At 44.0% G+C, this 25,922-nt stretch overlaps 1 protein-coding gene across 9 annotated transcripts; it reads left to right on the plus strand.

The window, feature by feature from the left end:
• On the plus strand, positions 1-25,922 carry Adnp (activity dependent neuroprotector homeobox). Of its 9 annotated transcripts, XM_060382790.1 has the most exons (7): positions 817-2,372; positions 7,062-7,189; positions 8,079-8,147; positions 8,956-9,094; positions 17,402-17,514; positions 19,095-19,187; positions 21,756-25,922. In XM_060382790.1, the coding sequence occupies exons 5-7, from the start codon at positions 17,407-17,409 to the stop codon at positions 24,864-24,866; spliced, it is 3,312 nt and encodes a 1,103-aa protein (XP_060238773.1). In that variant the 5' UTR covers positions 817-2,372; positions 7,062-7,189; positions 8,079-8,147; positions 8,956-9,094; positions 17,402-17,406; the 3' UTR covers positions 24,867-25,922. The 9 variants fall into 9 exon arrangements, with proteins under 9 accessions (XP_021493254.1, XP_021493188.1, XP_021493234.1 ...); XM_021637513.2 differs by lacking the exons at positions 7,062-7,189; positions 8,956-9,094 and adding an exon at positions 253-383 and having other exon boundaries at positions 2,198-2,372; XM_060382791.1 differs by lacking the exons at positions 817-2,372; positions 7,062-7,189 and adding an exon at positions 283-383.

A 25,922-nucleotide genomic window follows, 5' to 3' on the forward strand; every position in this document is an offset into this window, starting at 1 on the left:
CCGCCCGCCGCCATCTTGGCCCCCTCCCCCTCCGCGCCGCGCTCGGGGGGATTTGGCGTCTCCTCAGACACAGCTCCCTCTCTCGGTCCCCGCAGCCGAGGAGCCGCGCGGCTGTCGCCGCCCGCCCGCCCGCAACGGTGAAGCCGCGGCCCCACGCCCTCCGCCGCCCTCCGCCCCTCCTTTGTCTGCACTGCCCGCGCCGCCGCCCGCCGCTCTGCAGCGTCCGCCGCGCCCCCCGGCAGCAGCCGCGATCGCGGCTCGAGCCGGAGCCCGAGCGCGACGAGGCCCCGGGCGCGTCCTCGCCGCCATCGCCGTGCCGCCGTCCGCCCGCCGCCGGGCCCCGCAGCACGCCGGCCCCGCGCACGCCTCGAGGCCGAGCCAAGGTAAGCCCGCGGCTCTGCCCTGCCCGCCGCCGGGCCCGGGCGCGGTCATTGTGCTCCGCGCTCACACACTGCCTGAAGCGGCCGCTGCCCTCCTGCAGCCCGACCCCCTTCTCCGCCCCGCGAGGCCGCCGGCCACCCAGGGCTTTTGCGGCTGGTGGCATCTTCCCGCACCCACCCCGCCCCCAGCAGAGCCCCGCTCTCTCATCCCCAGAACTAATTCCCTCCCGCCCTTTTCCCCCCTCCCCACGCACGCCCCCAGTCCCCGGAACCAGCCTTCTTGCCAGGTCTGCCCACCCTAGACTTGGGGGGAAGGGGAAAGGCCTGGGGGGCGGGGAGCATGCATGGCACGGAGTGAAAGTCTTTGCCTCCCCAACAACATGCCAGCTTCCCTCCCATCCTAACCACCACAGTCCTTCAACCAGCCCTCCTCTCAACCTCGGCTGCCTGGTCAGCACTACCTCTTCAGAGCTTTGTGATCCCCAACTTTGCAGTCAGAAAATGGAAATCCAGAAAACCGCGAAAAGGTGTTTTTTCGAATGCAATGAATGGGGAGTAGTTCTTTGAGCACCCTCTTATTCACCTCTTCTTTCCTCTGAGCCGCCTGTCCTTTTCCTCCCCCACCCCAACCTGGATGCCTGTCTGCTAGAAAAGGCGCGATTGCTTCTCTTCCTCTTCTGTCCAAAATCGGGCTCTGAAGTCTAATACCCATTTTAGCCTCACTCCCTGCCACACACCCCAAGTGTCTTCTCAGTGTTCTTGCAGTCAGCAGTTCCTCTGGACAGTTCTTGTCATAACCCCATTTCACAGACAAAGGCTTAGGAGGGAAAAAGAACCAAACTGTTTCCTGTGTTGGCCATTTTAATGCTGTCCAGCCCCAAACGCCCAGTTCCCATCCCTGATGCTTCTTGTGCCTATGTCTTGAACCTTGACGATGGGGTGAGGGGGGATCGTCTCTTGGATAGCCTTGTGCAGTTTCTTTATAAATCTGCATTGTTGGTTCTGGTTTATGGCCATGAAGAAAATACCAGCCCCCACCCAAAATGCACCGCAGCCAAGTCGGTTAAAGGCAATGAGTGTTGGAGTCAGTAGGGGGCGCATTCTCTGCACTGGGTAAGGCTGCAGAGGGGGGAAGGGCCCCAGAACTAGAACAGGATGTGCTTAACAGCGCCTTCTACAGACCATGTGAAAATGGGCCCAGCAAGACTTGCACTTGGTGAGCTGACAGCAACATGGCGAAGGATTAAGTGAGTCTAGAGAGGTTTTAAGAGAGTCACTTCTGTTTGGAACGTTGTCTGTTTTACTTTTTTCAAAAGTAGTCACCCTCAGACTTTGATTGCTGATCAGTCACCTTGGTGCACATCCTTGGGTCATAGTTCCCTTTCTCAAGAATCCTTTCGCCTTAAGGTTTGATTGTATTGACATCTCTTTCCTAGGCCAGGTGGTAAAGGAGGTTGTTTAAAACCTGAAAGTAATGGGCTTGGGGTATGACTAGTCAGTCCAAATCTCTCTAACTCTTTTGAGAGTGAAAAGTCATTCTTGAGAAGTTTTGTGGGGTGGTGATTTTGATAGCCATGAGAGATGGTGTCATGATTTGCAAGGCTTTGTTGGTAAACATCAGGTCCCTATTGAGTTCTTCATTGTCAAACTTAACAGAGTAGATTGCAAAATGTTACCTTCCAACTTCAGCCTTCCAGCAGTGCATTGTGCCAGTAGCCAACTGCCTTTGCAAGTGTTGACACCAGTCTTGTGTGTGCACCCACATTCTTAGGGTGTGTGGATTTCTGTAGATTTTATTCCTGTTGTTATTTCCATAGGTGTGAGATGCACAGTACGAAACCTAGGCCCCAACTTTTACACCGTGATGCACAGGGTTGCACTTTTTGTACTGAACTGATAGGTGGCCTAGTGGTTATTCCCTGTACTGCCATTTTGAGGATCTGGACTCCGTTCCCTGCCTTGCTCTTTGGACTACATTGTCAATTCATACCGGTGGGTATATCACTTTGGAGGGTGGGGACTGCAGCATCATGGAAGCCAGAAACTTCCTCCTTGGTCACCACCAAAACCTACATTTCCAAAATTTCTGCCTAGCCACATTCCTCAAGGAACTGGTTAGAGCTGGTTGCAAAAGTGGGTTCTGAACATTTAAGAAATGTGTCTCTTTTAAGAGACAAATTTTAAAGCCAATAGTGTTATAATTTTCATTCCGCACTGTTGGGCATAAAGTTTTAAGTAGTCTAACTCAAGACTTGCTAAGCTTCTGGAAGCCTTAATTACTTGATAAAAGGGGCTGGGAGAATGGGGTTTGGTAGAGATGTGACTAGCCTGGTGGGCGTACTGGATTTTAACCGAAGGTGCCTTGCCATACACTCCATCTTGCTTGGGAAGACTGACATGGGTGTTGATGCCTCTGGATACTTTCTCCTTCCATTACAAGCGTCTTAGATTGTAACTTATGGGATGCCAAATGAATATCTATGATGCATAGTTAACCATTTAATGCTTGAAGAGTTGTTGTTTTGTTGCTGCTAGGTAACATTTTGCTGAATAAAAAGGAGGTGCCTTGGTACCAGTATTGCTCAAAGAGACTGCATTGGATTTGTGGTTTTTTAATTCATATATTATTAGTATTTATATAATCCAGTGTTAAATACAAGTAGGGTTTTTTGTAATCTTGAAATATTATACTAGTTATTGGTCAGACATAAGTGAATAATATGAGGATAGTTTCCTGTTTGAATATTGTTTGAGGTAAAGTTTGCAAATGTGCCTTTGTTCATTCTAATCAGTGAAATAACAGTGTTAGCTGATGTCCTTATAGTGGTGGTCATTTTTCCTTCAGGAAACTTTGTGGGCTGTGAGAGTGTGTGTACTTTGTGATTTTAACAGTTAAGTGGGTTTGGTACAGAAAGGAGAGGGCAAACACAGTTGAGTTTGAAAGTGGAGATTTGTGTTTATTGTATGTGTATGAGTGTTTTGTCTACATGTATGGAAGTGCATTATGTACTTGCAGTGCACATGGAGACCAAGAGAGAGCAGTAGATCTCCTAAGATTGGTATTACTGATGGTTATGAGCTGCTGTGTTGGTGCTGGGAACCAAATTTGGTCCTCTGCAAGAGCAACCAATGCATTTAACAGATGAGCCATCTGTAGCCCTGTGAAAGCTGAAATTTATAGTCTATTAACTAGGATTCTTTGAACAGCCTTAGTTAAGCAGAGTGGGGCAGTGGGTGTTCTGATTAACTTTCTTATGATTTGTTGGAAGTTTTTCCTCTGATTACTGTCATCGTCTACTAGACATTGAAAATAAGTGGGATCCTAAATTTTCTCAAGATTTATATAGAAAACACTGAACTGGGTTTGCTTAGGTTTTTGTTTGTTTGTTTTTCTTAAACCAGAGTTCAGAAAAATTCTGAAAGCATCTTTACTTTGAGTGCAGTTTTACTCAATATTTTACAATGTTGAGTAGGTTTTGTTTCCTCAGAAGCTTAAAAGTAATTGATCAATAAGTGTATTTACTGAAAGTGTAGATATATACAATATTCCACATGAAATTGTTAACTTCCCTGTCGCAAATTTTTAAAAATACCTATTAAATAAGAATTCAGTCCTTGGAAAACAGCAATGTTCAGAATTATGCTCTCTGGTTATCTTAATGCTGATGTCTACAGATTCAGGTGTGAGAAACTGCATCTTGAGAAGTAGCTGGTTTATTATAAGGGGAAAAGTAGGAACTGATAATTGGTAGATTAAAAAAATGAAAAACTTGAGAACTTAAGTGACTCTTTTTAAGTTTTTTTTTTCTTAATATAAGAAGCTTGTTATTTTTCCCATAGTGCCTATGACTTTTTTACAGTCAGCTATTTGTTCAACCTCTCTGTAAAGAACTTCAAAATATGAGTGTCATAAGCCTCTAGTACCTTTTAGAAGGTAAAATACTTTTCAGTCAGTTTAGTTTTCATTGGCTTGCCCAGGAGTCATGTAGGGAAAAAGTTGCTCCCTAACGTGGATAATTTTAGTGAGACTGAAAAAAAACTTGACATTTTGTTGCAGTTACATAAACTTGAAAACTTTTCCCTGCCTTTTTGTAAGGATTTGCCATGTTGCTGCCCCTGCAGCTAATGTAATCTTACTGAGGGGCACACCTCATGGTGTCAGTATGGAAATGTGGTTTAGGAAGCTACTGTAAGCTGATGCTACTAAGCCAAATGGGTACTTCAGCAGATTTATTGACTTGTTGGCAAATTGATGTCATGTAAGTAAGCTATCCATGTCTTGCCCAGCCTTTGTGTCCATGGGCTTTTGTTCAGTTGCTCAGATAGGAGTTTGGTTTTTCCTTCTTTGTTTCTGGTGTCTCAGTACTCCTCACACCTGCCCTTTTCATGACCTACCTATCTTCCTTTCTTCCAGTTTAGTGAGACTGTATTGTGTCCCATTGAAATGAAAGACTTCCTACATTAGCCTGCTTCCTAAAAGTAGGGGTGGCTACATCAACTTGATTGCACAAAGAATGTTTGGAGTGGGAGGGGGGTGATTCTAGAATGTGAGGCATATTCTTGCTCTTGCCAGTGAAAAATGCAAAATGAGCACTGTACGGTTCAGGTTCCTTCAGGTTAAGTGTGTGGTCGCAGTCCTTTGCCTTTTGAAAGGCACTCCCAGCTTTCTGTACTGTTGCTCATCTTTCCCTTCCAAGACAGTTGCTCGAACAATCCTGGAACTTAGGAAGAACATCAGCAGTATTCAAAAAAAAAACAACAATGTGTTAGGGAGTTAGCAGGAGTGTGTAAAGGCCTTCTGCGATGGCTTTGGAAGAGGAGACTGAATCTCAAAACATCTCAACACTTTCTCCTTAGGCTAGAGTGTAGATTTGTAATTGATTTCCTGCTGTTGACTAAGATGTCTCTTCTCATGTGACTTGGCTGGGAGCCTTTGGCAGGATAAACTGTTAGGTATAGGGACCCGTTACTCGATTATAGAGTATTAAGATTAGGGCTGGAGAGATTGTTCAGTGGCTAAGAGTATATTACGTCGTCTGTAGAGAACTGGAGTTCCTAGCGCTCAGTCAGAAGGCTGTCAAAACCACCTCTAACTCCAGCTCCATAGAATTCAACAACGTCCTCTTTTATCCTCCACAGGCACTTGCACTCGAGCACGCACCCCCACACAGACACACGCACGCATGATTGGAGATAAGTCTGAAGGACGAGTAAAAGTTTAATGTCTCAGCCTGGCAGTGGTGGAGAACACCTCTGATCCCAACACTTGGGAGGCAGAAGCAAGGCAGGTCTCTGAAATGTGCTTGAGAGATCTCAGGAGTGCATAATGGACTTCGGGAGGGGAGCTACACAGTGAGTGCCGGGACAGCACTTCTCACTGTTTTACAGAGAGAAGCCCTGTCTTCCCGACCTGGTTGGGGTCGGGAAGACTAATGCTTTCAGAAACCATTCTCTCAGCACTGTGTTTGTTTTTTAAGTAGAGAAATCGGGGCACTGCTGCGTACAGCAGTACAGTGAGCCAGTCTCTGTCAGATGTCCAGACCTGTGCTCGGGGTACTTTTAAGAATATTTATTTTTTGTGTTTTTTGTTGTTGTTGTTTAATGTGTCTTGAGTGTTTAGTCTGCACCATGTGTGCCTGAGATGTGTGGAGTTTGGAAGGAGGGTGTTAGAGCTCCTGGAACTGAAGTTACAGGTGCTTGTGGCTGTGGGTGATGGGAACTCTGCCTGGGTCCTCTGGAAGAAACAGTAGTGCTCTTACTGCTGGGCCGTTGTTCCAGCCAGTGCTTGGGACCCTTTGAATGCTTGTGTGAGTTGTTCACTGCTGTCTACTTACACCAGTGGTCCTGCATGTGTTCTGCTTAAACTGACTACGCCCCAGCGAGAGTGTGGGTGTGAGTTGTGCCAGTTAAAGTAGTTAGTGCGTCTAGAGTTGCCGGTCCGGGTCTGAAAAGAAAACTTGCTCGGTTCACTTTGCTTCCCCCAGTGCCTTGGGTTGTCTGCTTCCTATTCTCCCTTGGCTGAGCAGTCACAAAGTCCTCTCTTTCTGAACTCTACCTAGCCTTGCTTCCTGTGGGAGCTGATGCCTGGAGAGCTTTGTGATTGGTCTCTTTTGAAACAAAATGTGGTATGGCAGCTTCTATTTGTATTTTAAATTGCAGTTGTGGCTTCTAAGTTAGTAAAATTCTGACTGCTGGAAAAGGTAAGCTGAGGCTCTTCTGATGTAAGGAGTGCCCCAAATTAAAAAACAGCAAAAGGCAAATGAAATGCCTCTGGTTGATCCAGCAAGTGGTAAAACTGTGCTATGGAATTCCTGTGTGGTGTAATCTCAGCACCCAGGAAGTAGGAGCAGGAGGATTAGAAGTTAATAATCTTACTTAGCTATGTGGGAAGTTGAAGGCCATCCTGTCTGAAAAACATGCCTTTTGTTAAACCTTGACCCTGGGAGGTGGTTTGGAAAAACAGCTTGATAACATGGTTTAGATAAACTATTTTGTTACTTGAGAATGATGCAGAAAATAATTTCTCATTGCTGTGGGAAGTTATTCTTGAATGGTTTTGCAAAATTAAAATAACTTAGTCACACAGCATTGAAATATAAGGATGCTTTACTCTGGTGGTTAATAAATGAACATGTCTGCTGTGCTTAGACCCACTGAGTATTCTAATTGCTTTTATTCCAGGTTCCTCATAAGCCAGGTTGTCCACCATAGTATACTAACAGGAAGTGCCTCTCAGTCTGTGGAGTTCTTCACAAGAAGCTGCTCACTCTTATTGTGTCCCTGCCTCATACGGTCGTGCTTAGAATGAGGTGAACTGAGAAGTGCCTTCTCAATCATGTACTCTAAAACTAGATCCATCTTTTACATGGATCCTCATCTTTTTTAAAGATAGTATCACCAAGACACCATCTTTTCAAATAAAATAGGAGTTTTTAAATTGATGAGGGTTGGACATAGGGCTGGGAATATGAATCTTTAAAGTTCCACACTTAGGTATGCAAAAGTCCTATTGGATAAATATTTGAAGGACCACTAAATATAATTTGTGCTAATTTCAATGGTTCAACCATGTGTACCTAAGTTACTGCCAAAGCCACTACAGAGTGTGTGTGTGAGTGCAGATGCACATTTTACTGTACACAGAAAGATGTTACTGTGACAGCTACAGCTGGTTCTCAGGAATAAGACAACCCAAAGCTTTCTACAAGGTCATTAGACTTTTCAGATCTGATCTGACTTCAGGAAATAATGAGAACTGCATTGGCATTGACTGATTGATTGGCTTAGTCCTGACACTTGGATGGTGGGATCGTGTGTTTTTCCTTTGATATGGGGACTATGTAGTTTTGGCTAGCCTTGAGCTCACAGAAATCCACTTGCTTCTTTCTCCCAGCTGCTAGAATGAAGGTATGCACTACCACACCTGGGCAAAGATTTAGATTTATTTACCCTTAATGTGTTTGTATGTCTGTGTGAGTATATGCTACATGTATGTGAGTGCCTGTGGAGTCTTGAAGAGCACACTGGATTCCATAAAAGCCTCTGGCCCCCTCATTACACAAGGAAATAGATTTCTAAGGGCTAAGTAACATTTTAGGGTCACAAAACTAGCTAGTATAGAGCAAGGGATTCAGCACAGATCTGCTTAGCTCCTGGGTAGATTCTCAGTCACTCACTGCATTTTACCGTCTTTTCTAGCAAATAGCAGCTTTACTGACAACCCTACCTCTCAAGAAGTTTGACATTGAAGTCTATATATCAAACCAGGTATGTTTTGGTCTGTGAACACAACTGTCTTTTAATTCAAGACAAGAATGCCTTTAATCTCAGCAGTATTGGGTGGATTTCTGAGAGTTTGAGGCTGTCTGGTCTACAAAAGAAGTTCTAGGTCAGCCAGGGATATATAATGAAGTTGTCTCAAAAAAGGGGGAAAAATTATTTTGGCTATAATGTTGTACTCCTGAAATGGTTCTGTTCCCTTCCTTTGCTGTGCCCTCACCCTCTTACCTCATATCTAAGGCACTGGTGGCTTTGCAGACCTTTCAGAGAAGAGTGAGTCCTAATGCCTCACACCTTTCTTAATAAACACAACCAGACTAAAACTCTACTAACAACTTTTAAAATGCCACTTCTCAGGTCTGAGGAATGCCACTTAGTGTGGTAGTCCTTGCCTGGCTTGTGTAGGTGCAATCACACATACACACCCATGTTGGTGTGTCATTGCGCACGACTTTCTCTACCGTTGAGTAGGCTTGGTACAGACTGTAGCTTCACATTCAAGGTCCCTCTCTTACCACTGACCTGCTTTTCCAACTTTACCTTTGCAAGGTGACCCTTCGAATTCAGTGCAGGATTTACAGGAACTTGGCTTCCCTGCTTCTGGAACCATGACCATAATCGCTAACTTGGAGTCAGGCCCCGTCACCATCTGCATCTTCTGAAGATCTTTGTGGTGTAGCTGACATAGCACCCCTTTTGCTATTGGTGTCTGTGACCGTCCTGTCTGTGAGCCTTAGTGGATGGGGCTTTGTTCATTTAGTCTTTTTTTTTTTTTTTTTTTTTTTTTTTTTTTGAGCTCCTGCTTTGTGGTAGCCACTGATACAGATGGTGGGAAGGCCAAGAGTTTCCTTTTTAATGGATGTCGTTTGTCTTGAATAAGAAGATGGTACCTAGAGGACATCGCAGCCAGTCCTGAAGAGACCTGATAAGCTAGGGTCAGATGGAAGGGGAGGAGGAGTGGACTTGGAAAGGGGCAGGGAGGAGATGAGGGAGGGAAGGTGGGATTGGGAGGGAATGAGGGAGGGGGCTATTGCTGGATACAAAGTAAATAACCTGTGATTAATTAAAAAAAAAGAAGAAGAAGAAGGTACCTTACACCTTAAGGCACTGGTTTTCAACTGCAGGGTCGACTGTGAGATATCCTACAGATCAGATATTTACATTAAGATTCCTAACAGTAGCAAAATTAGTTATAAGGTAACAATGAAATGCTTTTATGATTGGTCATCACAACATTAGGAACTGTATTAAAGGGTTGCAGTATTGGGAAAGTTGAGAAGCACTGTCATAAGATCTTTGTTGACTCCAACAGAGATCTTTTTGTTGGAATAAAAAAAAGAAATTAATCTGAAGGATGGCAAGTTGTGCCAGCAATGCATAGGCACAGATCTTCTCTTTATCAGCTGCATCAGTATGTTGAGTCTTTTTTCTGATTTTTTTTTTTTTTCCTGAATTGAAATCATTCGTGGTGAGCCTTTAGATAAAGCTGTTAAACCGTGGTGTCTTTGTAATTTTGGTAGTTGTTGGGTAGTTTCTTGGTGAGCTAAAGTGCCATGGGGCAGTTATTGGGTCCTGTTCCCTTTGAGAATGCTCCTGTTTCCCTTTTCCTAAGATGTCCCTTCTATTGCAGTTAAATCTTAAAATAGCTAGAAAGTAATGAAAGGCAAAATGTAAAGTCAAAATTTAAACACATGGGATTTTTCTGACGGTCCTCTGTGCGATGTCACATGTTCAGCTTTCCCAAACGAAAGCACGGTTGAACGTGTAGTCTGTCATCTGAGGGAGAGTGCATTTAGACCTTGGCTGTTACTGACATACTGTACTGCTCTTGGCTTCGAGAAGTGAGATCAGTTTACCAAGAAAACTGTCTAGTAAGTTTATGGGTTGGTTTGGTTTGGTTTTTGGTTCTTTGTTTTAAGTTTTGTTTTTAGTGCTTCAAAGTTTTGGGCCACCCAGACAGGTTCCACTTATTATATTACCACAAAGTAACTAACAGTGGCTAGAATGTTCTGGAAGTATGTCAAGATCTTCATTCTAGATTGCATCCAGAAACTTGCTCTTGAGACTCATTCTAGTCTAGAACGCGCGCCCCCCTCTCTCCCCAGATAGGATTTTTCAGTGTGTAGCCCTGGCTGTGCTGGAACTTGCTTTATAGACTGGGCTAGCCTCAAACTCACATAGATCCGTCTGCCTTTGCCTCTGCCTCCCAAGTGGTGGGATTGAAGGCATGCACCACCACTGCACCTGGTTCCTAGTTTAGAAAATCTTAACAGGTGTACAGTAATCATCGTTTTGATTAAGATCCATCAGTGATAAATTTCTCTGGTTTTGAACACAGACTGGTCTCTTTTAAAATTTGTCTCTCTAGTCTACAGAGCTAGTTCCTGGACTATACAGAGAGACCCTGTCTTGGGCAGCAGGGGCCGGGCTATCTTCTTCAGCCTTCAAATGTTGGCACGTGCTTCTAATTGTAGCTCTCAGACAGGAGGTGGTGATGCTCGACTAGGAGGCCAGCCAGAGCTATGCATACATACATTGTACTTCACTGTTGGCCTTAAATTGTTTTGTTTTTCAATGTTATCTGTATGTGTATCACATGCATGCAGTAATGCCCAAGGAAGCCAGAAGAGGTTGTCAGATTGCCTGTGGAATTACATATGATTGTGAGCCGCTTAGTAGGTGCTGGAAACTGAAGCCTTGTCTTCTGCAAGAGCAGCAAGTACAATTAACTGCAGACCCATCTCTCCAGCCCTAGATTTGGCCAGATCTGCTGTATTCCAGGATGACCTTGATGTTCTCATCTTCACTTTGAGATGCTGGGATTATAAGCATATATCATATATGCATACCCCAAGTTCAGCCTAGGTTGTTTTTTCTTTTTTTTGTTTTTTTTTAAAAAGGGGAAAACACAACCAGGGTGTGCTCTTGTGTAATGATAACTTGGTCTGTAACCTGGATCTGATCTCTAACACCATAAAAAGGAAAATCAAATTAATGTGCATAGAATCCTAGAAGATGCTGTATTGTGTTGTCATGCCTTGAGTGATGCAAGAATTTTACTTTAATTGATGTTGTTGATTTCGGTAACAGCTTTTCCAGTTTTAGTGTAAATTCAGTACTTTAGTTGGAGTTGGTGCCTGTTAGAACAGTGGGCAGAATGGCTTCTTCCTTCAGGAAGAAGCCTGGTGCCCATCAGCAGTACCCCTTCTATTCTCCCATCTCTCTCAGGCTGCCCTGGTCTCCACCTGGACAGTCACCTCTTCTACATACTTCACAGAAACAAGGTCAGGTAGCAGTGGCCTTTTATGGCTGGCTTGAATCACCCACCATATTTCAAAAGTTCATCTGTGCTAGGGCATATACAGTATTTTATTTGGAAAGAGAACAGCCTAACATCCCACTAACAATCCACAGACAAAAACAGTATCAAAGCCTCTGCCTTCCCCAGGTAACTCTCAGAGCACACTTAGTAACAGTGAGTGCAGTAGTGCGCGCCTGTAATCGCAGCACCTGAGAAGTAGAGGCAGGAGGCTCAGAAGTGCAGGGTCTTCTCTGCGAGTTTGAGGTCAGCCTTGGTTGGCTAACAGTAGGACGGATGGGTGGTAGAAATTTGATCTTTAAAAAGCTGGGTGGGGTGCTGCCTGCCTCTAGTCCCAGCTCCAGGAGGCAGAGGCAGGCTGTTCTCTTGAGTTCAAGGCCAACCTGGTGTACAGAGTAAGTTCCAGCACAGCCATATGATAATTTTTAAAAGTTCTCTGACCTAAATACATATTTAACTTAAAAAGAAAGAAAGAATGGGGCTGGAGAGATGGCTCAGAGGTTAAGAGAGCTGACTGCTCTTCCAGAGGTCCCTCAGTTCTGTCTGCATGCCAGAGATCTCATTGTAGATGGTTGTGAGCTACCATGCGGTTGCTGGAAATTGAATTTGGGTCCTCTGGAAGAGCAGCCAGTGCTCTTAACCTCTGAGCCACCTCTCCAGCCCAATAAATAAAAAAGAAAGAAAAGGAAAAAAACTTTCAGTGTGGTTAGTATTCATTCACATGGTGGTTGATGTGAGAGCACAGCTAGTCCTAAACTGTGTCCTTGTTTCTCTTTGAATGTTGCTGGGATCACCTGGCTGACCTTAGCTGTGCACAGATTCTTGATCTCTGTGTGCACTCACAGGCTTAACTGGGCTCTTCAGACCATTTCAGCTGTGGTGGTGGAGCCCTTGGCATAGTCTTGTCTCTCGTAGTTGACTGTATATTTGTGAAGTGCCTTCCATCAAACAAATGCACATTTTAGCATTAATTTAAAAGTAATGTCCAGAATTAGTGTTGCCTCTCTGTCTCCTGCACTTGTCATATCCAGAGTATGACATCAGTTCACCCAGAGCCAACCAGGGAGAGTAACAAACTATAGTTTATCCATTGAAAAATGACTTGAAAATCACTGAGGAGATGGGAAAAATAATTGATCACAGTTACTTGGGGGAGGGAGAAAACTTATTTATTGGTGAAGGGTGTGATGGTATATGTATAGAGGTCAGAAAATTGACTGCAAGAATCCGTTCTATCTTTGTCATCATGTGAGTCCCAAGAATTGAACTCAAGTCGTCAGGTTTGTTTTTTATCCACTGGGCAAACTGGCTGGCCTAGACTTGATTCTTTTTATATGGATGTTTTGGGTGCATGTCTTCACCATGTTGTGCCTAGTACCCCTGGAGACCCAAAGAGATAAGGTATCTGATCCGCTGGAGCTGAGATTGCAGACAGTTGTGGACTGCCATGTGGCTGCTGAAAATCCCATCTCGGTCCTCCAGTGCTCTAGCTGAGCCATCTCTCCAGCCCCTAAACTTCATTTTCTTCTGGCTTGTTGCAGTTTTGGCTAATCCAGAACATCTTGCCGTTGTGTAAGCCAGAATTAGTGCCATGGTGGTTGAGATAGAGAGAGAAGGAGGACAGAGAGTTTAAAGCACTCCTTCTTTGTGGGTCCTAAAGGGCCCTTTCCTACACTGACAGAGTGAGCTACTTCATGGTGACAGCAGTATGTAGATGATCACTTCCAGACCGAAAGGATGGCTTGCTGGATGAAAGGTTCTAGCAAGGCTTTGTAGAGTTTATTTGCAAAAAAACAAAAAAAGCACAAATGCAGAAATAGGATTACCTACGACTTTGGAGAGGGTGGCTTAGGCCTGTGGTCCTAGTACTTAGGACATGGAGGCAAAGGGTATATATAAAGTGCAGCCTCAGGTGTATATATATATATATATATGAGACCCTGTCTTAAGAAAATATTAACTGTTTAAAAACCACTGAGTTAGACCAAATCCCTTCTGTTATAATTGATGTTACATGAAGAAGAAACCATCCTTTTTGGCTCTTCCTGTGGTGCTAGATTGGTCTTGTGAACCCAGAGGATTACTTTGCTCCTGTAAGTAATACATTAACTGTCACTTGGATACACGCTCGGATTTTGGTTTCAAATGGTTTTGGGAAGGGGCATAGTGAAATAGATGCCTGTGGTTGACCAGTGATCATATTTACTGTTGTGCTTGCAATGAGTTCAGTTAGCCAAGATAGTCATGGGGTTCTAGAAATATCAAGGAGTGCATACTAAAGCAAGATGGCTTCCCTTTTAAGGGCACTGAACCCATCAGTCTAACGTGGACAAGATGATTTGAGAATATTTTTTTCCCTGTGCTCAAAGTTTCCAGCTGTAGGAAAAGCTCTCTCCTCCTTTCTGTTTGTTTTCCTTGGTTGAGGTGTTTGTTTTTTTGTTTTTGTTTTTGTTTTTTTGAGATGCAGGGACTCAAACCCATGGCTTCCTTGGACGGTAAACAGCTGCTTTACTATGGAGTTACCAGCCCTTGCCTGGGTTTTATTGTTTGATCTTTTGTAGTTCTAAAATAGGGGTCAGTGGTGCTGTCCTGACCTCATAGCTCTGCAGGGACACCAACATAGACAAGCCTCACTAGTGTTTCTTGCCCTCTCCTTGAGCTGCTGAACTGCCACTGTCATTGTTGGGTCCTCCTCCATCTTCCTAAGAACCTACTCAGGCTCTGGGGGAATCCAGGACTTGAGGTAGAGTGGCTGCAGTTAGTCTCTTGATTCATAGGTTCTGTTCAGTATTGCTAGGTACTAAGAATGCACTGTGTCCTTTTTCCCTTTACACATCTGGCATACAATTAGGCTATTTTCTCTTTACCCTCTTGATGTTTGAAGTAATTGTTTTTGGTATCGGAAGGGCAGAGAGGATCAGGCATACTATATATACATAGTTTTAATTTATTGCCCTAGGGCCTACATAAATCAGATTTGCATTGTAGCCATTGGACTCTTGCTTTCTAAAAAGTAGGAGTTTGGCCTAGGTTAAACTGTGATGCTCCTGCCCTTCCCTTTAGGTGTAAATGAGATTGAGAAAGGGGTGTGACTCATTCAAAATGAATCTAAGTCATTTCTTAAAAGTTGATGGTGAGCCAGGATTGATGGCATGTATGTGCCTTTAGTCTAGAGCCCAGGAGGCAGGGGCAGAAGCAGGTAGGTGGGTCTCTCTGAGCTAAGTCAACCTGGCTTAGCTTTTCCAGTTAGTACATGGTTATAAATAAGACAATTTAGCAGTGACTTCTTTCCATATAGTGTTTTAATTTTGGTTGTCAGGGCCAGGGAATTTCTGTAAAATTATTGAATGTTTTGACAAACTTCTTTCTAATTAATCCTGTTTTTCCTTTTGATTCATTCACTTCTTCTGTGTCCCACTGCCCATTTGATTCTACCTAGACTTTTGGTTGCAACAAAGCTTAAGCACTTTCGCTTATGTGTCTAGAAAAGGATGTGGGCACAGTGAGGAGAACACCGCCTTGTTGGGGTGATCTTTTTGTGCACTGTGTAAACATTGTCTTTGTATTATTCAGTTGCTGATTTCTGTACCAGCAGAGAGCTGAGTACAGGCCTGACTTTGGTATTGTTATTCCTATGGCTGCATCTTACTTTATAAACATACACCTCCCTCGCCTTCTGATTGGTTTAATAAAGAGCTGAACAGCCAATAACAAAGGTAGGAGAGGAAGACCAGGACATCCTGCAGAGATAGGAACTGTGGGGAAGGAATCTCCCTCCAGCAGACATGGAGCAAGAACAGATGCCTGGACTAAGAGGTAATAGGCCAAGAAGCGGGATATAGGCCAGGCCAGTATTGTTGGGTTAGAATAGCTGAGAATTTGCCCTGCTATAGTGCCTAAGCTTGTAATAAATAGAATAAGTCTCTGTTACTTCATCCGCTGGTGGTCTCATAGTCCTGTTTTACTGCCTCAGGCGTCTTTCTGTCTCTCCTCTCCAGTATACCTGACAGCATGTTTTGAGCATATCACCAACTCTGTGGACAGATGAATGTCTGCAGAGGTGAAACACGCTGATCACCTAAGTCCTCGCTGACAGTACATCATTTGTGGCAGGAGTGGTTTTTCCAGCTAAGGCCTACTATGTGCTCCCAGCACCATGACCTACAAAGTTTAGGTGTCCTAGAAGTGATTGAGCAAGAGGACAGTCATTAAGTTGAACAATTTGACCTTTTCGTGCCATGTGCTGAAAGGAAGGTCTCCTCAGCAAGGACCTGTTAGAAACTGCCCGCAAAATGAGCACAGGAGTTTGGTGACCAAAAGACGGAACCCCTATTCCTATACACTGCAGGGTGTTAATTCTTTTCTTTCTTTGTAGAGTTGGGGGAGGTGGGCTGTTCTTACAATTCTTAAACAAAAAATCAAATGGGTGACATTGGTGAACCCTGGAGCCAGTTACTGACTTGAACTTAACATCTCCTTGTTTTGAGTAAAGCTGTCACTATGCAGAGCTTGCTTCATTTAGGGTGTAGGTGGTCACTAGCTCATGATCCTCCTACCTCATCCTCCTGAGTGCTGGGAGAGATGTGTTACCACCTAGCCCAGCCTGACCCTTATGTACTTAACAGGTAGTGGCCTAAGGAAAACCACAGGGGACCTTTGAGTCCTTTTTTCATGTTGTAGTAATTCAAACATGCACTAGTGTCTTATTGAAATCTTATTGCTTGATTTGTTGCAAAGCTCGGGAAAGAAATGGTAATGGTTGCTCCTTCTGGCAATGGTTGCTCCTTCTGGGATAGGACCACTTTAGGCCCTGGCCTTTAGCTCACAGGAGTTCATCTGGCGAATAATAAGACTGGGAAGTACTGAGTTTTCAGCGAATGTTTTGATGTTGGGAGATCCAGCTAAACTGTAGTACTTTGTAAGGTGTTCTGGAACTTGTGACTTACAGGAACATCTGCAGGTTGAGTAAAGGTGACAGTCACAGTTAGAAAACAGATTTGTCAGATCCCAGTTGCTTTGGTATTGGTTTTCTACTGGTTTTGGTCTTAGAGCTACTTTATTCTGCAAAATTATATTGGATTTAGATTATTGTTAAAACAGGGTCACATTCAAAGCCTTAAAAAAAAATCTCACCTCAAATTTCACTAATTCAGTTTTCTTAAAAAACACAAGTACCTTTGTTTTTAAGACGCTTGGAAGAAAAGGATCTACATTTAATGTCTGGGACAGTCAAGCTGCTTTTTGGTTTCCTTCAGCACAAGTGTACACATACTCACAGGCATTATATTTTTTAAAGGGTCCCAGAGGGTCTACAGCATTCACCACGTGCTCTGATGTCACAAGCATGGCGCTTCTCACCTAAGTGTTTATTCTGTGGCCTGTGTGAAGCCTTTGCTCTGGTGTCTTGCCACCCAAGGAGCAAGTCCCACCACCATTTCGGACTTTGGTTTGAGGAGGAGACAGAAACAGTCGCTGAATGTCATGTTGCTTCCATGAGAGTGTCATTGCCTTCATCAGGACATTTCAGATGGCAAAAGCATCCCCTTGGCACTGAAAGCTGTGTGATGCTGTGAAGTTCTGAGTGGTTTTCTAGGTTTATAGGGCCAACATCACAAGGAGGGAAAACACTTCATTTGGTTTGAGATAGCTGATTGGTATTGTTGCCCTCATTCTCCAACTTCAAATTCATCTCTTAATGGGTTTTTGCAGCCTAGTCAGACTCACAGTATAAAATCTCCTCTTATGAAATAGGGAAGGCCAACAAGCACTCACCTTTGCCTGCCTGCTTTAAGTGTCTGCACACTAGATAAGGATGTCCTCTCAACTGATGGAGCCAGGGTTTGGGATCCTGTCATCAGTGGATTTAGTGACTTTTACAAGTTGTGCATGTTTTGACTTTGACTTAAATTTTTTTTTCCAATAGAAACTATGTTCCAACTTCCTGTCAACAATCTTGGCAGTTTAAGAAAAGCCCGGAAAACTGTGAAAAAAATACTTAGTGACATTGGGTTGGAATACTGTAAAGAACATATAGAAGTAAGTAGCATGCCATTTTTAAATTTTAATGTGACTCAGCTTCTGATCCGTTACTGTGTCCGTGGGCAAAGATGGTTCACTGTGAGGTGTGAGTGTGAATTTTAACCACACCTTCAGCTTCACCAAAACCTTCTCACTTAGTCTAGCTTACTCCATTTTCCCAAAAGTGTGTTCATCTTTGCATCCTGAGGCAAAACAGTTATGGCATGGAGAATATACACAGTTCAGACAGTACACGAGGTGCTTTAAAACTGTATGTGAGCTTTGTCCTTTAATGACCTTAAGGGGGCTCTAGGAATTCTTGTCTATGGAAGAGGAATTGGGAACACAGTGATCTCAGGCTCACAGCCAGGGAGAGGATAGTGGAGACTAAAGAGCCTATTTTCCTTCTCATAGGCCTGGGTGTTTCTGTTGAGGCACGGTTGTCTAGGTGTTTGTCGTCTCTTTCCTTAGGATTTGAGCATTTGTCAGCCTTCTGACCCATCAAAGACTTATCTTGCCCTTGTGTTAACAGTTTGGCCTTTCCAGACTGTTCCTAGCCTTTTTATTCTGAGCCTTTCAAGCCCCATAGGATAGATAGAGGCGTCTCCTTCTCCAGATCTGCTTGCTCCTCCCGGACCTTATGGTTAGTTGGCACAACCTCCCACTGAAGTGTTTAAAGCTATTTCCCCCAACAGACTAGGTTCCTCCTGACTAGGCCAAAGTAGGCCTTGTTTAGCCATTTATCCCACTACCTGGCACAGCGCTTGGCATGAAACAGTGCTGAGGGCACAGGTCAGGGGTAGAATTGATGTACATTTCATTCGTGGAGCAAGTTCTCTTCTCCAGAGTCCCTCTCAGTGTAGTCAGGGACGTACTCTGGAAACCGGAGCTTCTCAAAAGTGGGCTTCTAGTGGTTCCCAGGGTGGAGGTAACCCTTCTCCTGCCCCTCAGACTTACAAGGATCTGTACTCGGGTCGGGTCGGGTCGGGTCGGGTCGGGTCGGTGATCCAAATAATCAGGTGTCTTTCCTATCCTGTCCTGGGTTTGCTCCTCCCACTAGACCTATTATGTACTCCAAAGTTTGCACACACTTAACTTCCACCTACAGCTGTGAACCATTCACCCTACTTTCTTCTTAGTCATGAAAGGGGAGCATTACAGTTTTACAGTAGAGTATAAATTGAACGGCATGTTGCTTTTTTTTTTTCTTTCTTTTTTTCTGAGTTTAAAAGTCAGAATTTTCTTCCAGATTCACTTCCCGCCTTTCTTTCGTTCTTTCATTCTTTTATTTATTTATGCCACCAAACTAGGCACTTAACTCCTACAGGGCTATTAGCACACATCCCTCATCCACCCAGTGTTGTGACTGGTGAGTTACTGGTTAATGGCGCTGCTGTGGGAGTGGAGCCTTCCATGTGCACTTGTAGCATTTTCTTTGGCATGTGCCTCTGCTGAGAGCCTTGGCACCACTACATTAGTTCCTAGTGAGGTGATTCTCCTGGGCCCTTCCACACTAGCTAAATGGCAGAATCTAGGTGTCGGGTCAGGCTGGGGGTGATACCACTGTGTTTTTGTAAATTTCTCTCACTGTTTTCTAGGATTTTAAACAGTTTGAACCTAATGACTTTTATTTGAAAAACACTACATGGGAGGATGTAGGACTGTGGGACCCTTCACTTACAAAAAACCAGGTAAGTCTCCTAGGAGAGATCCCAGAGTACCCATTTCTCCCTCGAGCCTTTCATAGTGACAACCATGTCCGGGCAATGGCCTGATGTGGAAAATATATAATTGCACATCTCATTTTCCTGAGTGGTAGGAAGACCTGAGATGTTGGTTGTTACTGGGCTGAAACTTCAAGTTAACAGAATAAGCGGAAATTTTGTTTCTTAAAATTTCTGAAGTTAGAACTAAGACTGTAGTTCAGTAGTCGGGGCACTCCTTGTCCTGCACATACCTGGATTTGATCTCCAGTACCACATAGATCAGATATGGTGGCACACATCTCTACTTCCAGAGCTTGGGAGATAGAGGCAGGGTCAAAAGGTCAGAGACATCCTCCATGACAAGTTTGAGGCCAGCCTGGGTAAATGAGATCCTGTCTCTAGAAGACTGAAATAACAAAGTTGCCTGTAGTATACAAGTATGCCTCTCTGGTGCCTTCCTGATTCCCTTTTAAGGGGTGTGCTCAGGCATTGTGTGTGTAGCCACCTATCAGCTGTCTTGTCTTTATTACTACACGTTTTCTAGAAAAAAAGCCACACTTCTGGTGACATTGTCATCATCGTTATTGCTGTAGACAGGGTTTTTCTTTGTAGCCCTGGCTGTCTTGTAACTTGCTCTGTAGACCAATCTGTTGTCAAACTCAAGAGATCCACCTGACTGCTGTCACCCTTCAGTTTACACTTCTTTATCATCACTGATGGCATCTAATATTTATGGGAGGGTGCGGTAGGTAATCCCTGAAAGGTCAGTGACATCATTTTTTTTGTACCTTTGCATTAGAAGGATAGTCATTGATGCCAGTATAATCAAAATGTGATAATGACATTTTACGCAGTTGTTCCAGTTTGGTTTTTTGTTTTTGCAAGACAGGGCTTCTCTGTGTAGCTTTGGCTGTCCTGGACTTGCTTTGTAGACCAGGCTGGCCTTGAACTCACAAAGATTCACTCAGTTCTGCTTCCCCAAGTGCTGGACTTGCAGGCCACCATGTCCAGCTGATAATGACATTATAAATGGTACTTCTTTCCATAAGGAGAAGTGATTGTCAGCTTTCACTTTTGAACTCGACTTAGTGCCCTAGGAATAGGTGTTGAATGGCATTCTTTCATGAGAAGGCTTTCCTAGGGAAGGTTTAGTTTTGAAGATGGGGTCTGTCTGTAACTTTGGCCATACTGGAACTGAGAGATGTACCTTTCTCTGTTTCAGCAGCACTGGGGTTAAAGTCATGCACCACTATACCATCTGAAGAGCTTGGAGGGAACCTTTTGGTTACAAACATTTCATGAAAAATAGGAGAAATGATAACTGTTTATCAATGTTTATTTATTTACCTGTTTTGGGTCATAATTCTGGAAGCAGATTCTGATGTCAGTTTGCTCTGAGGTGCACAGCAGCTTCTGAACACTTTGCCCTCTGTCTATAAGACAGTCCTAGTTATTAACTTCTTAGCTGGGTTAGAGCTACTGCTACTTCATTGGCTGTTTATTTGTTGGTTTTGTTTGTTTGTTGACAGTTTATGTTTGTGTATGCGTGTGTAGCTATGGCTGTCCTAGAACTCACTTTGTAGACCAGGCTGCTTTGAGCTCAGAGATCCACCTGCCTCTGCCTCTCTGGGATTGAAGGCATGCGCCACAATGCCCACCTTTTCATTGGCAGTTTTGAAGGAGATTTTTAAGTTTTTTGTTATTTGTGTGTATGCGTGTGTTTGTTTTGCTTTTATGTGTATTTGTGTGCCATGTATATGCATGGTGCGCTTAGAGGTCAGAACAGAGCACCTGATACCTGGAAACTGCAGTGTGGTGATCTTGAGCTACCTTGCAGTTGCTGGGAATCAAACGCAGGTCCTCTTTGAAAGCAACCAGTGCTTCACTACTAAGCTGTCTCTCCAGCCTTAGTTGGCCTTTCTGAAAGTGCTCTGCCAGAAGAACTAGAAAGAGGCCAATGTTCGCAGTCTACAGCCTTTTGATGATCCACAGCGGAGTCGAAATACACTTGCTTTAGAATGGAGAAGAAACTTTTTTTTTTTTTGAGATTTTCCTTTTTCTTTGAAAATTGTTGCATGGTGGGAATGAGAAACGTTTAACTGTTTCTTATAAAGGTCAGTGTGCTCTGCAACAGTGTTGCCTGTAAGCTCCTGTGTCTGAAGCCTGGGCAGATCACTGATACATGACTGATTCTTTTTGTTTGTATGGAGAAAATGTTTTTCTTAAAGGGTTTTTTTGGTATTGTTTTTGTTTTGTTTGCCTTTGACTTCTGTCTGAAACAAGCCAGCAAGTATAAGCATCAATTTTTATTAAAGATTTAGCAAGAATTAAGCACTTACAAATAAAGGTATTTGATTCAAGAATGCATCTGAGTTTCTTGAGTTTCTTTTTCTTAATTTTCCTGCAGGAGAAACCTTTAAAGATGATTGCCTTGAAGAGTTTCTGGGAATGCCTGGGACGGGGGAGGGGAGGGCTAGAACCTATAACTACCTGCCTGGAGTGGCCTTCTCATTCCGGTTTCTGTTTTGTTTTGTTTCATTTGTTTTCATTTAGGACTATCGGACAAAACCTTTTTGCTGCAGTGCTTGTCCGTTTTCCTCAAAATTCTTCTCTGCCTACAAAAGTCATTTCCGGAATGTCCATAGTGAAGACTTTGAAAATAGGATTCTCCTTAATTGCCCTTACTGTACCTTTAATGCAGATAAAAAGACTTTGGAAACACACATTAAAATATTTCATGCTCCAAACTCCAGCGCACCGAGTAGCAGCCTCAGCACTTTCAAAGATAAAAACAAAAACGATGGCCTTAAACCTAAGCAGGCTGAGAGCGTAGAGCAAGCCGTGTATTACTGCAAGAAGTGCACTTACCGAGACCCTCTCTATGAGATCGTGAGGAAGCACATCTACAGGGAACACTTTCAGCACGTGGCAGCGCCCTACATAGCAAAGGCCGGAGAAAAATCACTCAATGGTGCAGTACCCCTGGGTGCAAATGCCCGAGAAGAGTGTAACATCCACTGCAAGCGATGCCTTTTCATGCCCAAGTCCTATGAAGCTTTGGTACAGCATGTCATTGAGGACCATGAACGGATAGGATATCAGGTCACTGCCATGATCGGGCACACAAATGTTGTGCTTCCCCGAGCCAAACCCTTGATGCTCATTGCTCCCAAGCCGCAAGAGAAAAAGGGCATGGGACTCCCACCAAGAATCAGTTCTCTTGCTTCTGGGAATGTCCGGTCTTTGCCATCACAGCAGATGGTGAATCGACTGTCAATACCAAAGCCCAACTTAAATTCAACGGGAGTCAACATGATGTCCAGTGTTCACCTGCAGCAAAACAACTATGGAGTCAAATCTGTGGGCCAGAGCTATGGTGTTGGCCAATCAGTGAGGCTGGGTCTAGGTGGTAATGCTCCAGTTTCCATCCCTCAGCAGTCTCAGTCTGTGAAACAGTTACTTCCAAGCGGAAATGGGAGGTCCTATGGCCTAGGTGCTGAGCAGAGGCCCCCAGCAGCAGCCCGGTACTCTCTGCAGACAGCCAACACCTCCTCTCTACCCCCAGGCCAGGTGAAGTCTCCTTCTGTGTCTCAGTCGCAGGCATCTAGAGTATTAGGTCAGTCCAGTTCTAAACCTCCACCAGCTGCCACGGGCCCTCCTCCAAGCAACCATTGTGCCACTCAGAAGTGGAAAATATGTACAATCTGTAATGAGCTTTTTCCTGAGAATGTCTACAGTGTTCACTTTGAAAAGGAACATAAAGCCGAGAAAGTCCCAGCAGTAGCTAACTACATTATGAAAATACACAATTTCACTAGCAAATGCCTCTACTGTAACCGCTATTTGCCCACAGATACCCTCCTCAACCACATGTTAATTCATGGTCTTTCATGTCCATATTGCCGTTCAACCTTCAATGATGTGGAAAAGATGGCAGCACACATGCGAATGGTTCACATTGATGAAGAGATGGGGCCTAAGACAGATTCTACTTTGAGCTTTGATTTGACATTGCAGCAGGGCAGCCACACCAACATTCATCTCCTGGTGACCACATACAACCTGAGGGATGCCCCAGCCGAATCAGTTGCTTACCATGCTCAAAATAATGCCCCGGTTCCTCCAAAGCCACAGCCCAAAGTCCAGGAGAAGGCAGATGTCCCTGTTAAAAGTTCACCTCAAGCTGCAGTGCCCTATAAAAAGGATGTTGGGAAAACCCTTTGCCCTCTTTGCTTTTCAATCCTAAAAGGACCCATATCTGACGCACTTGCACATCATTTACGAGAAAGACACCAAGTTATTCAGACAGTTCATCCAGTTGAGAAAAAGCTAACTTACAAATGTATCCATTGCCTTGGTGTGTATACTAGCAACATGACAGCCTCAACCATCACCCTGCATCTAGTCCACTGCAGGGGTGTTGGAAAGACACAGAATGGCCAGGACAAGACAAACGCACCTTCTCGGCTCAATCAGTCTCCAGGCCTGGCCCCTGTGAAGCGCACCTATGAGCAAATGGAGTTTCCATTGATAAAAAAGCGAAAGCTGGAGGATGATAGTGATTCCCCCAGCTGCTTTGAAGAGAAGCCTGAAGAGCCTGTTGTTTTAGCTTTAGATCCCAAGGGTCATGAAGATGATTCTTACGAAGCTAGGAAAAACTTTCTTACAAAATACTTCAACAAACAGCCCTATCCCACTAGGAGAGAAATTGAGAAGTTGGCTGCCAGCCTGTGGCTGTGGAAGAGTGACATTGCTTCCCATTTCAGTAACAAGAGGAAGAAGTGTGTCCGTGACTGTGAGAAGTACAAACCTGGTGTGCTGCTAGGTTTTAACATGAAAGAATTAAATAAAGTCAAACATGAGATGGATTTCGATGCCGAGTGGCTTTTTGAAAATCACGATGAGAAGGACTCAAGAGTCAATGCTAGCAAGACTGTTGACAAAAAGCTTAGCCTTGGGAAAGAAGATGACAACTTCTCAGATAGCTTTGAACATTTGGAAGAAGAGTCCAATGGAAGTGGCAGCCCTTTTGACCCTGTCTTTGAAGTTGAGCCTAAAATTCCTAGTGATAATCCAGAGGAGCATGTACCGAAGGTAATTCCTGAGGATGCTTTGGAATCTGAGAAGCTAGACCAAAAAGAGGAGGAAGATGGTTCAAAATATGAAACCATCCATTTGACTGAGGAACCAACCAAACTAATGCATGACGCCTCTGATAGTGAGGTAGACCAAGATGATGTGGTTGAGTGGAAAGATGGTGCTTCACCATCTGAGAGTGGACCTGGTTCCCAGCAGATCTCAGACTTTGAGGATAATGCATGTGAAATGAAACCAGGAACCTGGTCTGATGAGTCTTCCCAGAGTGAAGATGCAAGGAGCAGTAAGCCAGCTGCCAAAAAAAAGGCTACAGTGCAAGATGACACAGAGCAGTTGAAATGGAAGAATAGTTCCTATGGAAAAGTTGAAGGGTTTTGGTCCAAGGACCAGTCACAGTGGGAAAATGCATCTGAGAATGCAGAGCGCTTACCAAACCCACAGATTGAGTGGCAGAATAGCACAATTGACAGTGAGGATGGGGAGCAGTTTGACAGCATGACCGACGGAGTTGCTGATCCTATGCATGGCAGCTTGACTGGAGTGAAACTGAGCAGCCAACAAGCCTGAGGGCCTGGCATGCTATGGCACATGGGCCATGTTGCATCCTGAACCTCTCCTCTCCTTCCGGTCTGACTGCAAAGCTGTCTTCTAACTGGCACTACCTTGCAAGGACTGGTCAGTCAGCAGGCTCGTGGGGACATGTGACCACTACAGTCCCAGTGGTTATTTCTAAGTCTATGACATGATTGGTTGATCTTGTTTCAGACCCTTCTCTGGTAGACTGAGTAATGAAGTGTGAAAACCAATAAGCCGGTGGCTCATGAATGCACACAGGGAGAAGCCGTTCATTACCTACCTGCCTTCCCAGCATTTCTTTCCCTTGGTAAGATGTTTGGTTGTCCTGGGAAAGCCTTACCCTGGTTCACAAAGCAGTGCAGGGCGGGCATACACTCTGCCAGTCAGGTGTGTCTAGGAGATTTGGGAACATGGACCTTTTTTCATGTATTCATTCTGAATAGTTGAAATGTATATTTGTACAGTCTTTTAGACCTCAAGTGATGCTTATGACACTGTTACTGTGTGCCCGTCATAGATTGGTTTTTAGTGTTGCCCTTGCTGTGTGATAAATGCTATATCTAGTTTATCTAGCAGAAGCTTGACCCTGCGATAGTACGGACCTTTGAACAGACTTAGTTTTTGCACATAACCTTGTACAATCTTGCAACAGAGTTCAGCAACATAAGATATATATCTGGACTCTCCTGTATTATAGAATTTTTTTCCTTGTTCTGAGTATCCTTGACATTACAGTTGTCAAAAACGGTATTTCAGATCTCTTTCTGAGACCTTTTAAGCTAAAGTAACATGCAAGAATTGATTTTACAGCTACTAATTTTTGACACCTTTTAGATCTGTAAGAGTGTTGTGTCAGAGCAACAAGCACAGTTGAGTGCTGCATTTGGGATATTTAGTTTCCTCTTTAGTTGAGCACCACCGGGTGTATTCATTTATACCATCTAATATATGACACACTGTTGTAGTATGTATGATTTTGTGGTCTTTATTTCCCTTTGTATTCATTTTAAGCATCTAAATAAATTGCTGTATTGTGCTTAATGTAAA

Source organism: Meriones unguiculatus, chromosome 4 (assembly GCF_030254825.1).
Source record: "Meriones unguiculatus strain TT.TT164.6M chromosome 4, Bangor_MerUng_6.1, whole genome shotgun sequence".
Taxonomy (NCBI): domain Eukaryota; kingdom Metazoa; phylum Chordata; class Mammalia; order Rodentia; family Muridae; genus Meriones; species Meriones unguiculatus.

Excerpts from the sequence above, each read along its gene's own strand:
- Adnp (XM_021637513.2), top strand. The coding sequence starts at position 17,407 with ATGTTCCAACTTCCTGTCAACAATCTTGGCAGTTTAAGAAAAGCCCGG. Across the intron at positions 17,515-19,094 it reads ACTGTAAAGAACATATAGAA|GATTTTAAACAGTTTGAACC; the intron begins GTAAGTAGCATG and ends ACTGTTTTCTAG. Across the intron at positions 19,188-21,755 it reads CTTCACTTACAAAAAACCAG|GACTATCGGACAAAACCTTT; the intron begins GTAAGTCTCCTA and ends GTTTTCATTTAG.